Below are 15,038 nucleotides of genomic sequence, written 5' to 3'. Positions count from 1 at the left end.
ACAGCCAGGACAGAAGGGGAGGGTGGCATACACCCTTGGAGACAAGGGTCAGCATAAAATCTTGCCTGCAAACGCCGCGCTCCAGTGGGTAGAGAGGACATGGCTAAAACAAGCTAATGCAACCATCACTGCATAAAGGCCTGGCCTGCCAGGGTGATGTAGAGGCACCTGGGAAGGGGAACCTCCACGGGGATGCACAGGGGCTGCAGAGGAGTGATAAAGGAGCAGGAAGAAGCTCACCTAGTGGAGAAGCATTGGGGGCTCGTGGAGCTGGCCGCTTCTTTGCCTTTGGACTGCTGGTAGGAGTGATGCCATACCAGGGGTGGAGAGGTTTGGCAGCAGTCTCGCTCTGCTCCTGCTCAGGTGTGCTCTTTTGGGTGTCAGCACTTTCCACTTCCTCCTCATCCTCTTCCTCAAAGGGGTTGTACGGTTTGGGCTCTGTGGTATCAGACCTGCTCTCCTCACTCCTGGCTTTCCCCACCTCCTCCCCATCCTCCTCCTCTGAAGTCCTACTTGGAGTCTCATGGCTGTTGCCTGGGGGAGGAGGGGGAGCTGGCTTCTTCTTGGGCTCTGCTTGCACTAAGGCCATCCATGGCGGGTCCTTGGCTCTTGCAGCAGCTGCTCCACCACTGGTAGAAGAGAAAGAGAAAGAGAAAGAGAAATCGAGATGGCAGAGAAAAGGTGCAGTGGCAAAGGCACTGGAGAGGGACTTAGCCCTTGGGGGAAAGGAAGGATGGAGCAGGATGTCTCCCATGCAGAAGCAGCTTTCTCATCCAAGGATGGCCCTAGGCTTCCCCAGACACAGCGTCTCACTCTCTGTGGGCAAACCTATGGGCCTTAGGGAAACACAGCCTGCCTGACTTGCCTGCTGGGCCCAGTGTTTTGGTGTCAGAATATTACAGCCTCCATCTGCTAAGCAGTGGTAAAGGCTGAGCTTTATGGAGATAGCTGGTCTTCCCACCTTTCCCAGGACAAACTCTCCACAAGGCAGACAAACGTCCCCTTCTCAGCACCCACAAGCAGGGCCATTCCAGAAGGCATTTGGCAATCTGCCTGTGCCATGGAACACCTTTCTGAAGCTCTCAAACTCTTTACAATAAGAGACAAATGCCCTGGGAGGTAAGGATGAACACTGTCAGCCTGACCATGCTGGGCTAGCACCTATTAGAAAAAGAACCTGGTCAAAGCCTACATCCTCCTAAGAGCAGGAGCTGATGGAGGTGGGAGAGAAGACCACAGCTGTGTTGTCCCCATAGCCCCGCCCTGCTATGGAGTTTCTCTGCAAACAGAGGGACATACCGATCAGAGGAGCAGGGTCTCCCTCGAGGTTTTGGGACAGGGGGGCTGGGTTCAGGTACACGACCTAGAAAGACACAAAGTCAGACTGTCATAACGCCAAAAGGACATGAAAAAAGAGGTTAAATCAACATGAGGCCCCTCTTCAGTACCTTCCCACAGGAAGGTGGCTATTCCCAGTCACTGAAGACCTCATGGCATTTCTCCCACAGTCGATGCAGCCAGCTAACCCCAAACATCCCCTTTGCCTTTTTCCACCCACTTCGCCCTGGGAGCTGCACCTGGAGAATTGACATGCCCCTCTGTTCCCACACCTGCAAACTCCTCCAGCTCTACCATCTTCCCTCCACACTGGCTTGCTGCCTTTGGAGAGCTCTGGAGAAACACAAGGGAGCAGAGAAACAGGAAAACTAGTGCTGCTCTCCTTGCTATGGGGATGGCTGGCAATTGCTGGCAATCAAAGACCTGGTGTCTGAGCCCAAGATTTATTTGGAGGAAGAAGAGTGTCAGGCTGCAAAGAAGGAACTCAGCCAACCTGCAGCCAACCACCTCAGCCACTGAAGATGTGGAGGGTAACCCCTGCCACCAGAGTGCCCTCTTACCGTTCACCATGCCGGGCCCACACTCGCTGCCCTCACCCTGAAGAGTGGACCTGGGCCGGGGGACAGGGTGGGAGGTTGGAGGGGAGAGGACAGACGCATCGGTGGCCTTCCTTGGGGCTGGGGTGGGACGTGAGTCTCTGAGCCGTCCATCCAGCGAGCTGGCTTTGTCCTGGGTGAGCCCTGCAGGTTTGCTGGGGACTGGAGGCCTGGGGGGAGTTTGGGAGACAGGTGCCCCACTGCCAGCGTGAGCAGGGGATGTTGGTGTCTCTGCTTTGCTGGCTGTGCTGTCCTTCTCTGCTGGGCCAGCAAGGCCCTCTGTAGGCATAGGGGTCTCTGCCACACTCTCCTGGGAGTCACCATCATCCTTCCCCACCTCTGCTCCTGCCTGGAGGGCATTCTCTCCCATGATGTCAGCCCCAGTCTCAGTTCTTAGCTCTGGTGACTGTCGGTCTGGGCTGGGCCTCCTCTCTGCCTTCCCGCTCATGGCCAATTTACCACGATGCTGCGTGCAGACAAAAGTCCCTGCCTCTGACCCAGGCTTGTACGACCCTGGGAGCAGCGTGCTGGAGCATTCCTTACACCTGTCAATGAGAAGAGAGAGCACCATGAGATGGGGGATGCCATCCTGCCCCTCACAGAAGGCAACACACTTAGAACACCCTTGTAGGTACACAGAATTAGTCCTTACCCCTGCTATTAAATCCCAGAGTGCCCTTGGGGAAGTAATTTGGAAAAGAAGTAGAGAAATGTAACCAGGCCACCATAGGAACATGGCAAGTTCACAACTCAAATACTGCATGCATTTAGGTTCTTCCTTCATCTCAGAAAGGATGTAATAGAAGTGGAAGGGTGACAGTTGGTACTGGGATATGGTGTGGTTTCCACACTTGGAATGGGGAGAGGCATCAACCATTCACAGACATGAAAACAGTGAATATCAACTGGAATTACAGAGTAACTGGTTCAGAACTGCCACAGGGAGGCTATGGGCCACCTTGTGGGGGCCAAGGGTCCTGGCAAGTTAAAGAACTGTCAGATACATTTGTAAAACAACTGCTCCCCAATGCTGATTGTTAAATAAAATCACATCAACTTCAGCTCAGGAAATTACTACATTGGAGGCTTCCAGAGTATTCAGGAGAAGGAACACACAAGCTTGGCCTGGTCTCATGCTCAGCCTCAGTAATGCTGACCATGGCATTCAGCCGGACCACAGCACTTGGCTGGAAGGACAAGTGGACACTTGGCAGCCATTTTTACACTCTGCCTTGCCTGTTGAAACTGGGCTAATAGCTTCCCTGTCCTTTGCTCTCTGCCACATCTCCTTGGATCATCCACTCTTCCCCCGCCCAAGCCTCTGAATGCTTCCTAATGAAGCCCTCCAGGAGCAAGCGTGACTGGCAACGAAGTCAGTCCTTCTCCACCTGGGAAGGGAGGTGGACAGCATACATGAAAGACAGCCAGAGGCAAGGGGCTGATCAAGCACTCCCATGAAAACCAAGCTTGTTCCTTCTTGTCTGAATACCTGGTGCTTGCAGCAGCTGGCTGCCCTATACTGCCAGCAGATCATTTTGGCAAGGAATTTTGCTCTGGGCGTCCAGTTGACTGGGATTTCCTTTGAATTGGAGAGCAGAAGTGTGAGGACATAGGGTCTCTAGAGAGAAGGGGTATGATGAAATGAGGAGGTGGAGTGCTCAGACAAGGGGAGAAAGTGATTTGCTTTGGGTTTATCTCCATCAGCCCACGGGAACCACTGCCACAGGACATTTCTGACCAAATACTGTCCATGAATCAGCACAGGAAAAAAACCCAACCAAAACAGAAAATAGACAAGAAAATAATCAGAAGACAAAACATTTGTGATAAAATTACAGGGATCTCCCTGCACAGTCTGAAGAGCCATGAGCTGTGCCATGACAGACATGGCACTTCTATTCCTGGCCCATGAGGACAGTGGGAATGTTGCACCTGCACTCCAAAACTCCTGCTTTTGTCCCAGCTGCAGATGGGAAGCCTGATGGGCCCCAGCTCAGCTCCCTTCCTGTGACAGTTTCTACAGCACATCCCCAACTGCCTCAGACAGGTGAACGAGCCTGCCCACATCTTCCCAGTGGTTCAATGCTTCTGTCCTCAGATGCCAACCCTTGTCCTGTGGCCCACAGGAGAGATCTCATTTCTTCATCATCACAGCAGGGAAAGCAAAGTGAAATGATTTCACAGGTGCTGCAGGTAAGGACCTGCACTCAGGGAGTAACCACAGAGCTGCTGACGTGTAAACCCTCATTCCTCAGTTTGTTAACAGTCTGCAGCTCTCCACGTGCTCCCTGGGAGCTCAGCACCACCCAAGCAGCATGGAAGCCTGTATATCCAGTTGAGGATGTGGAGTGTAGGTGGAAGGAGGTCTGTAGGATGATGTCATGGCTCAGACCTCAGTGGAAGGTGAAGGGGGATGGTCCTGGATAGGCAGGTGGTAAAGAGGCAGAGCATCCTTTTTTATGGAGGTGGGAGAAGGTCATGAGGCTGGGATTCCAAATAAGTGAAGTGGGAAAGCACAAGTCAGCAAGGGAGGCAGGGAGCAGGATAAGAATGGAGCACAGGGACACTAGGGGCTGGCCAGACCTCTGGGACAGAGGGCTGGCAGGCAAATGGAACATCTTCACTCTCATTGTAAGCAGTGCTGTTCATGTTCCTTGTTTCCCAGGGATGCAGACACTCGAAGATGGAGTGCAGCAGGCCACAGACCCCCGGTCTGCTGAGGAGAGAGGCCACCCCACCAGGCCTGGCCACGACATACCTGAAGCACTGGCGGTGGTAGAGCTTGCCCTCGGCCAGGTAGCGCTGCACCAGGTGGACGTGCTGCTGGCAGGCTGCGCAGGTGCTGCTGAGCGTGCTGCGCTGGGACTGCTCCGAGGGGACATCATCCTGGGACACAACGCACAGGCAGCTCAGGATGGGGGCCACAACTGCTCCTCAGACCATGGATTTTCCAGAGCAGCTGCTCCCTGTGCAAGGCCCATCGCTGAGGACTCGTGGCACAGCTCAGAGGCTGACCTCAGGGGCTGACAATGCACAGAACAGCTGCCCTCAAGCCCAGGCACAGTCAGACTGCCTCTTCCCAAATTAGAAGGGGACACTCCAAAAGGTGCCTTGGCCCTATCTACAGCTGAAGGGCTGTGGAAGGGACTAATCTATACCCCATGCACCTGCAAAACATTGAAAAAGGTCCCATTCCAGACAACTGCTAAAACCTGAAATAAAAGGTATATTTTCTGCTAGAAGATATATATCTATATATATCTATATTTATATATATATATATAGATATCTTCTAGTCCCACATTCGTGCTCTTTCCTCATCTACAGGGTTATCCCCACACAGGAAGGAGAGTGTTTGTACCCTGGGTGGTTCAAGGAACCATCTGGTGCCAACCTACCCAACCTCTTGCCTGCCATGGACAAATTACAGTCCACAGACTCATAGAAAAAAATTACTCTCAGTTAGATTCCACAAGGAAACAAAATCCCAAACACCCCTCAGGCCCCTGCAGAGATCCATGGCTCTGTGACAGGCTTTTTCCCATCTCATCACCCGCAGTGCAGGGGGTACCACTGCCTCATGCTGTCTTTGGATCAAGAAATTAGGTACCTGTGGTGCTGAAGGACTCTCAACCTCAGCCATGGGCGTCTTGTGGGACAGCAGAGGAGGAGAGGAGGCAGCAGTTGGTCGCTTCATAGGCGGAGGGACGCTGGCTGGAGGCAAGAGGGAAGGAGGATCAGGCATGGAGAACAGTAGTGACTCACACCACCCATGTGCGGGAAGGGGAGGGGAAAAAAAATAAAATCATCCAGCCTTGTGACATAGGATGAGACCTGCCGCTCCCAAAACTTCAGGGCTTATTTTAGGTGGAAGAGACAAACACAGTCTAATAATGGGTCAGCTGTGAGGCTGCCAGAGAGCCCGGCCTGCTGTGGATCCCCTTCTGTGGCCCAGGGATACCAGCCTCCCACTGTGATTTTATTTACTCATCACGTGCTACTTGGCTTCCTTGTAATTGACTCCCTGAGCAACGCTCAAAGCCCAGAGCAGCTGGGGTAGCTGCTGATGTATTGTTGTGACCCACTGGGCCCCAGGGCTTCCAGGCTGTCTTGCTGTCAGGGCTGGAACTCACACACCAGTCCCCAGCAGGATTCCTTGCTGGGAGACCAGCATCCCTGGAGAAGCACATACAAGTGGAAGAGATTTATCTGATGTTTTGGCTACAGACAGAAACAGAGGAGACCTGGAGCTCTCATCTCCACCCAGCCAAAAGATGCCTAGGAAGAGCTGTCTCAGAACACATAGCTCAGGCTGCAGTTGTAGGGACAGATGAGCTGATTTGAAACATTCCACCCTGTCTCCACTCATTCTGTCCTCCAGTCACTTTACATGTACCTATGTGATAAAAATTAGCTGTGGTAGATAGACTCCTATCTAGCTTTCTCCTATTTTAGTGGGTTAGAATAGATCACAAAGGATTCTGGTGAGCACCAGGGGTGGTGGCCCAATCCAAGCTGGCAGCAATACAGCACAGAGGGAGGAGAAAGGCGTTTCTTTTTCCACAGCCTGAGCTGTTACATCACCCCCCACCTCTTGTGAAACCTCTCCCCAACGCACTCTCTCTTCCAGGCCTTCCTCAGGGGCACCAGCAAGATGCAGGAGAGGCAGGTACTACCTGCTCCTCTCCCTTTCTCCACAAACACAGCTCCCAGTTGCCACAGGAAGGAGGAAGCACAAGGCAGTGCTGGGTTTCCTGTACTCAAACAGGGGCAAACTGGATGCCTGAGGGCTGGGAGGATACTCACCTTGGCTGGGGTTGTTGAAATGGTTGTAGTACTGAGACACGTAAGTCATGATGCTGAGGCAGTCGGGGACTTTCATGGAGACCATATCATTGGGATCTAGCAGGGCTGGGATGCCCAGCTCCCGCTCTGCCAACTCAAAGGCCTGCAGGAACAGCACAGAGACATTAAGGAAAGAAAACTGATGCTTCATGAAAAACAACAGAAATATCAAATTGGAAGGACCCCAGGGAGGGTTAAATAGTGAGCCTATGACATCCCTTATGGACAGAGGCTTCCAGACATGCTGCTTGACTAAATAAAGTAGCAACAGAAGCAAGGTTCCCTTCAAGTTTTCACTGAAAAAAAAAACCAAAACAACAAGCAGTGTTTTTTCAGCTCAACAAGCAGTGCTCACGCAAGAGCCTGGCAGAGTCTTGGCTGGCACCACAAAGGGCCAAGGGCTGGCAGCTACTTCCAGTGACACTGAGCTCTACTGAGCAGCATCCCCAGGCACCCCAAATGCTCACCCCACGGAAACACTGACTGCCCGTCCTTTCATGCTCTGCGGTGCCACACCTTCCCCTCCCACAATCAGCAGAGCCATCCCAGCTCAACATCCAGTACCCTGCCATGCACAAGCCAGTACTTTCCGTACTTTTCTGTGTCTCAGCAAGAAGGAACAAGGACACTGTGATAAGTCCATCCACCTCCTCCAACTGTATATATGGCTACCCAAAAGGAAGGAATGGAGGAGGAAAAAAATGTTGGAGAGTTTCCCACTTAGCAGTGTGTGTGGATTACTGTTTCTACACTGGCCATCCCTCTGCTGAGCCAAGGGCAGCGTACCCACATTGCTTTCCCAGGGATGGGGGTGGAAGACTGTGGCAGCGACTGAAGAGAGGTAAGCCAGGAGGATATGAGAGTGGTTTGGGCACTGAATGGTGAGGTACCAGGTGCACAAGTAAAGATACTGGGTGTGGGTAAAGACTGAAGGTGCCTAGTGTCTAGGGCACAGTGTGCTGTACAGGGTGTGAGGTACAAAGGAAAGGAATGGAGAACAAAGAAAATGGATATTTGCAGTAACTAGTGGTGTAAAAGTGCCCCCATGGACATCCTGCTCTGCTCAGCCTGGCTTTAAGCCAGTTGTCTGGACTGAGTCTTACTGAACACAAGGCTACAAGCAACAAGGAGTGAAGAGACCCCACCTAAGAGATCTCTAATAGGACAAGATACCCATTGTGTGGGTCTTGAATGGAAAAAGCTGCTAATGACTGAAAGGGGCCAACTGGTATAGGAAAGGATATAGGAAATCCCAGTGCCCTGCCACCCTCACAGTAAAAAATGTTTTTCCTTATATTCAGCTGAGGAATTCCTGTAATTCAGTTTGTACCCATTGCCTCTTCTCCTGTTTCTGGGCACCACTGAAGAGTCTGACCTCATCCTCGACATCCAACCTTAAGATATTTGTATGTAGCATAACTCATCTTGGGAAGGTGATGGGCCATGCCTTTACACAGACTATCAGATGGAGCCTGCAGCAATTAGGTCTTTCTCTCATTTTAAAAAAACAGGACTACTGCTGCTCTGTCCTCCCACTAGCCCCTGGGGCTGGGCACCTCCCCATTCCACACTGCCTGCTTCTGCTACTGGCTCCAGCTGTCCCAATGAGGAAGGGAACACTGCAGACCAGGGTCTAGCATGACTTTCCTCTCTGTTGATGCCCGAAGTAAAACTAGCTTCCTGCTTCCACTGCCTGCAAATCTGGAACAACTGAAGTCAAGAAGATATTGTACCATGTAAATCTTCACCTGAGATGTTGTCTTGGCAACTATTAGGATAACCAGGCAGGAAGCTGATATTTCAGATTCCCTTGTTTCCAGAGAAGGTCATGCCAGTTACTTATAAACACAGATATTTCTTATACCCCCAGCACTGTCACAAATTCCTCCCACACCACATGACCTCCATCTAGTCATTCTCACATCACTTCTTCCTTCTGTGCATTGCAGAATGGGCACTTACCAAGCGATTGTTTTCATAGACGTCATCCTTGGAGAGCGAATCAAAGTCTCTGAAATGAGAAAGCAGAAAATAGCCACATGAAGTGCAGAGGAAAAGTGCCCCTATGCCATCACATGTATTGCCAGGACAGTCAACCTTACAACAACTCAACACATAAGATCCTAGATAAACAAAGCCTTGGCAAAGCAGATTTCAGGTTGTAACGGGACAAGGAAACTAAAGGGAAATTGCAATTAAAAAAAGAAAGCGAGTCCCAAATGGGTGGTGACCAGGAAATTAAAATGTCGTTTTTGTCTCTTGTTACCTGCTTCTACCCTTGAGATTAAAGACTGCAGAAATACCAGGGCCATGTTTCAATTAGCACCATGCACTGCTGCACCAAAGAGTGCACAACATGACCCCAAACTTGCTTTTCCAAGGCCACTGGCACAACAGTGGAGGATGGGATACAGATTTCTCACTTCAAGACAAAGAAGGCTTTCTTTCAGGTGGCTCTGTGAGGGTCCTTAGACAAACCTCCCTGCACCACCTCAAGGAATTTGGGGTGACACAGAAGATCTTAAACTGCACGTCTGTCCTTGCTTTCCCGTAAACATTCACAGTGCCCAACAAACTGTCCTCAGCTGCAGCCCTTGGAGCCGAATGCAAGGTGCTCAGGGCACACAGAGGAATCCCAGCAGTCTCCAACCCAGGGGATTCATTTGTTTCAACCCATTTCACTTGTTGCCCGGAAGCCCTTTGGGGGTTCAGCCTGGCCACAGGGACTGATCAGCTGCCTTCACCAGGGAAGCAGAGGGTGGACAGTTAAAGCAGTCTGCAGGCTTTCAAAAGAGGGGGAGAAATGCAGGAAGGAGTTATGCCTTTTGCATGTGTGTGTGGGTATAATGTGTGAAAACAGCATCATGCTGCACTGCTTACAGCTCCTTCCTGCCAAGGATCTCAGCTTTGTTACAAAAAACCCCCTCATGCAGCAGCCCGCTGTGCTTGCTAGCTGGATTCATGGGAGGACGCAGCCCATAGAGGTCTAGGGTCAAGCAAAGCCACCCCAGTGGACCACAGAGACGTGAAGCTTGGGAGATCAAGACAGAAGGACAATTCAGACTAGACGGGGGAATGCATTCCCCACCCCAAAGGTGGTGTGCAGGATCCAGGTGAGGTGGCACCACGCACCTGCGGAGAGGGGCTATGGGAACCTCCTTCTTCCATCCCCCTCTGGATTTGATTGTCTGTTCCTACAGCACCGACACAACCCGTCCTGGCGCCACATGGCAGGGCCCCCAGCCCCTGCTCGAAGCCGCTCATGGAGCTTTCCCAAAGCTGCAGAGGAAGTCTGTGATGATCTCAGGAAGGTTTTCCCGGCTGCCTACACCACCATAAAATTACACTTCCTCCGTTCAAAAGCAAGAGGCTGCTGGTGCCGTTTCCTCACAGACGAACGAAGCTGCAGCCGCTCGCTGCTGTGGGAGCAAATGCAGCAGACACACAGAAACGTGGGCTGGATGTTCAGCTCTGTTACCTTCCTGAAAGCCCATGTGAATACATGTACAGAGCTCAGACTGCTCAAAATACCACAACTTTTCCTTCTTCACATGCTGGTGAGCAAAGGCTTCAGCTGCAGCCTATGTCAAAACCACTGCCATTTTTGTAATTATAACTAGTCTCCACTGGGGGATGGTTTTTTCCCTAAATTTTTGGTTTGTTTTTGCCAAGAGAATTCCTTTAACCTTGCAGTATTTTTTTTTTCTCTTTAAAAAAAATGCCAACTTGGAACACAGGAGAAGCAATGACAGCAAAGTTATATATCAACTGCCCTCTAAACATTCATGACCTTCATTTTGAATGCCTTCTCTTTCAGGATATGGGAGTGGTGTAGCTGGAAGCTCAAAGACTCCTTGGTGGGCTGGGCGAATATTATCTGACAGACAAAACATCATGTTCATTCCACTCTGCCCCAGTGAACCAAAGCTGTTTTAGCAAACCAAGGCAACTCCATTAGGAAAAGCAGATGCCAGCAGAGAGGATGTGAATGAAGCTCAAGAGGTATCAAGGTACCAAGCAGCAAGGGAATAGAAGATTCTTTTCCACTAATGTAGGACTGCACACTCAGCTTTACCTGAGACGTTGAAGTCCATCAGCACAAGGCCCCAGGGATCAGTTTATTCAGTTCCTCTCCACTGCATTTTCCAGCTCCCTCTCTGATAAGCCAAGCAGGACCACACTGACCTGTATAGCTCCTGACATGAGCACTCCCATATGCCATTTGGTCACGTGGCATCCCTGTGGCCCCAGGCAAGCTCCCAGTACCAATGTGCAAGGAGCATGGCCTCTCAGGCATGGAGAAAGTCACTCCAGACTCACCCTTTCCTCTCTATAAACTGTCTCCTCTGCAGAGAGCCCAGAACTTGCCATCTCGCAATTCTGTGACGTGGCTGCATGTCACATTATTTCCTTGCCCTGATCTCAGCAGTCTTTCATCCAGCCCTGCTCAGGCTCCTCTCCTGCCAACATACCCGTCCCAGGGACTGGATGTAGGAACTCTGGCTATCCCAGCTGAACAACTGTCTTGACTCAGCAAACCCCAGTGTCGTACCATATCCTGGAGTAACATTTCCATGCAAATAACATCCCAAGCACTTACCTAATTAGATACATGCAGAGCCACTAAGCACTCCAGGGTTTAGGGCAGCTGCCAGGGAGCACAGCAGATCCAGGGAAGGGGGAAGGGTGTGCCGTACAGCTAAAACCAGAGCAAATTCCTGGATTCCTCAAATATAAATCATGAGCACTTTAAGCAGTGCCACATAATAAGCCATTCAGCTTTCCAGGTCTTGTCAGGGAAATGCAGGCAGTACATGGGAAGGAACAAACAAGATTTGTGATCCTGCCTGTAACAAAACCCATGGCTCTAGGGACACAAAACAGCGTTTCTAAAACAGCTCTCATCTCCTGTTTTCTCAAGCCTCCATCTCTCCCAGCACTTCAAAGGCATGTGCCATACTCCTGTATTCTTCTCACCCCTGAATGCCAAGATCCTTCCCTGAGCACCAGAGAGGCTGTACAGCTTGGGACGCTGAAAGATGCTCTTTGCTTCACTAAGCTGTAGCAAATGCCTTGTAAACACTAATTTCATGCTTCAGATTTCTAGAGCACTGAGCAAACAAACTCATTAATCCCCAGAGTCCACTGTCAAGTTGGTCTGGATGTTGCCAGCTTAACTGAAAAGGGAAGAGAAGAGATTAAATGTCTCAACTCCAGATCACACAGCCAGCAGCACAGTCAGAGGCTAAATCCAAGTTTCCCATTTCCCTGACTGGGACAGCGAGGCAATAAAGCCAAGTGAAGTACCTACAGTCGTGGAGCCAGGGATTTTCATCTGCATGGTTCAACACACAGGTCCTACAGGTATGCAGCTTGTTCTTGGTGGTCACCTCAAGGCACCTTTAGCTGGATTCAGTAGACACTGAGGAATTCCAGTCTGTGTCTTTCAAAAAGCCCAAACCTACAGTGTTTACAAGAGCTCTGCGCAAGTTGCTCCAAAGCTCTCCAGGGCAGTGTCCCTTTGATGCCGCTTGCCTTATTCCACAGTGATTGTGTTCAAATCAGGGGTCATGTGGAAAACTGACCTCAGCCTCACTTACCCATTTGGTCTTTCATGACAGCCTCTTCCTCAGTGTGTCCCCTCCCAGCACAGCAGCACAACAGGGAAGGTCAGAAAACCGGGACAGGCTGACAGCTATCACAGCAGCACTGCCCAGGGAATCAGGGTGGCAAAGGAGCGGTGTCACACAGGTAGAGAAGAGCTTCAGCTCAGCTCTCCTATGGATGTGCGCATTCCTCCTCTCTGCAATCCCAGGGGAAGCCATCAGGAAGCAGGGAACTCCAGCCTTTGGGGAGCAGCGCAGCTGTCTCGTTCGGGCCAGGAGAGCCCCGCACACAGGAAGACCACACAAGGTCAGAAACGCACTCGCAGATCCCTGCCAAGTCCCATTACTGGGCTGACTGAAAGCACTTTAGAAGAAAAGAAGGGCAACCACTTTTCCCCTGCCGTCAGGAGATTTACTGCCTCTGATCCAATCTTCCCACTTCCAAATCGGGACAGGCTGAATAAGCTGGAATCAGATGAAATGATGCTACTCTCCTGACGGCCGTCTGAAAATCCTTCTACAGCGTGCCATGTCCTTGTAAGGCCCTGGGCTTTGTCTCTACAGTGCAGCTCGTGCAGAGGACCTGTGAAACATGTAGTTAGGACATCTGCCAGGAGCAGATTTAAGCCCACTGACACTTAAGAGCAGCAGCCTCTGCTTTAATGGGATGGTAGATATGGTTAATGGGAAACCATCAGGTGGTTTTAGTAGTGTTTATCATAAGCTTTTACTGAACCTCTGCTTTTCAGTTCCCAGTTACTGTGCCATTTACAGTATGGCACAGTACAATTAATAATTGCAGCTGTTCCTGTCCCTTATTTGCCTCTTCCCACACAGCAGCCTTGCAACTGGAAGCATTTTCAGAGGCTCCCTTCTAGCTAGTCAGAGTGAGCCATACCATCCATCCAAGAGCTGCAGGACACAAGATCACACAGCTCCTTCAAGACCCTGAGTGATGCAAAGACACTGTATGTCTTGGCTCTCAGTCATTCCAGAGCACCATGCTGAGGATTTTGCAGCAACCACCTGAAACACAGCAGGCAGCAGTTCAGTTTCCAGCCTATCTGCTGCACTTCAACTTGTAAGAACACCGGCCTGTTTCACCCTCTCACGGACATCACTGCTCCACAGCAGAGTCATAGTAAACACTCTGCCTGACAGAGGCTGCTGTCATGGCAAAAGGCCTTCCTGAGGCCAGCTCAGGAAAGAGAATTTGGTCAATATGGGCAATCTCAAAGGAAGAGCCACCAGTCCCAGAGCAGAACCCTTGCTGTCTTTAGTGGCAGGCAAAGGAGCACGTGCACGCTGGAGGCACAGCGAGGTGGGGCGATGCCTACCTGCCCTGCAAGGGCTACCAAGGATTAGAGCAGATGGGCGCCAGATTCCCAGCACCACCGGGGCACACAGGCAGGTTGGGGCAGATTCCTTCCAGCAGCTCAGCCAGTTTCTCCAGCCTGACACAGTGCCCCCAAGCAATCCCAAACTCACTGTCTGCCTCCTGAAACTCACATTCCCCCTCAGAGACACCCAAGCTGGGGGAGGCTAGAGAGGCTCAATACCTCTACTGGCATTTGCTACCTTCTGCTTTCACTGTGGCACCCAGAGAAAACAAGCTAGAAGCAAATGCAAGCAGCAACCTGGTCCAGGCCTCTACACATTTCAGAGTGGCTGCCTTTGGCAGCTGGGAATGTCCCTGTGCAGGGCAGGCCCCTGGCCCTCCCGAAGTGTGAAAGCTCACCTCTTGCTGAGGCAAAGCATCCCTGTACCCAGATACCAACACTATGCCTCTCCTCTGGTAGGCACTGCTCCCATTTGGGTGTATGGACCTAGTCCACCTCCACGCTCTCACCAGCCTTAAATCACACAACTTCTTATAACCCTGACCTTGAAAGGTCTGCAGGACCAGGTCAGAAGGTCTTTTGCTGAAACACAGAGTGATAGAATAGTTTGGCTTGGAAGAGACCTGAAAGATCATCTGGTTCCAACCCTGCTGCAGTGGGCAGGGACACCTTCCACTAGACCAAGTTGTTCAGAACCCCATCCAACCTGCCTTTGAGCACTGCCTGCGAAGATGGAATCCTTCACTTCCAGCACTCAACTATTTCTCGACAGCATCTTCTTCAGCGCATCAGTACAACGGAGACACATCCGCTCTCTGAGCCCCTCATGTCCGTGCTCAGGGAGCTTCCCTGCCAGCCTGCCTAGAGACGTTTCCCACGGCGCCTATATCCCCCCCAAACCCCTGTGAGCCCCCCGTGATCGCTGCTGGGCACAGGCGGCCCAACCCCTCCAGCAAGCGGGGTCCCGGCGGTCCCGCGCCCCAACCTTCCGCGCCCCGGCTCCTTCTGCCAGCAGCGCCCGCGGGCGGCAGCCGGAGCCCCGCGGCGCCCCGTCCGAGCGGCGGGCGAGGCGCGGCCTGCACTCACAGGAGGTCGGGCCGGTGGCGGTGCAGGATGGCGCAGAAGGCCAGTCCGTCGCGGAAGGAGGTGCTGAGGTCGCGGATCTCCACGCCGCGGTAGCCCTCGCACTGCCGGCGGCACCAGGCTTGCAGGGCGCCCCGCGGACCCGACATCGGGGCGGCCGCTCCCACCTCCGCCGCCGCCGCCGCCGGGGCTCCCACCGCCCGGCCGGGCGGGGCCTCCCGGGGCGGGGC

General features: G+C 52.0%; 2 protein-coding genes across 2 annotated transcripts in view; one reads left to right on the top strand and one right to left on the bottom strand.

The window, feature by feature from the left end:
• Window positions 1-4,713, top strand: part of LOC131591709 (UPF0193 protein EVG1-like) — a 14,318-nt gene extending 9,605 nt beyond the window's left edge. Inside the window, exon 6 of the mRNA XM_058862670.1 lies at window positions 4,600-4,713. Coding sequence (XP_058718653.1) covers window positions 4,600-4,713 — 114 coding nt within the window. The remainder of the gene's footprint in view (window positions 1-4,599) is intronic.
• LOC131591700 (MICAL-like protein 1) overlaps window positions 1-15,038 on the bottom strand; it is a 20,105-nt gene extending 5,067 nt beyond the window's left edge. The window contains exons 1-8 of the mRNA XM_058862655.1: window positions 14,812-15,038; window positions 8,742-8,790; window positions 6,741-6,882; window positions 5,545-5,648; window positions 4,693-4,820; window positions 1,899-2,479; window positions 1,300-1,363; window positions 241-629 (exon numbers count right to left, since the gene is read on the bottom strand). Coding sequence (XP_058718638.1) covers window positions 241-629; window positions 1,300-1,363; window positions 1,899-2,479; window positions 4,693-4,820; window positions 5,545-5,648; window positions 6,741-6,882; window positions 8,742-8,790; window positions 14,812-14,957 — 1,603 coding nt within the window. The 5' untranslated portion in view covers window positions 14,958-15,038. The remainder of the gene's footprint in view (window positions 1-240; window positions 630-1,299; window positions 1,364-1,898; window positions 2,480-4,692; window positions 4,821-5,544; window positions 5,649-6,740; window positions 6,883-8,741; window positions 8,791-14,811) is intronic.

Source organism: Poecile atricapillus, chromosome W (assembly GCF_030490865.1).
Source record: "Poecile atricapillus isolate bPoeAtr1 chromosome W, bPoeAtr1.hap1, whole genome shotgun sequence".
Classification (NCBI taxonomy): domain Eukaryota; kingdom Metazoa; phylum Chordata; class Aves; order Passeriformes; family Paridae; genus Poecile; species Poecile atricapillus.
This window is presented reverse-complemented; position numbering and strand designations above follow the sequence as displayed.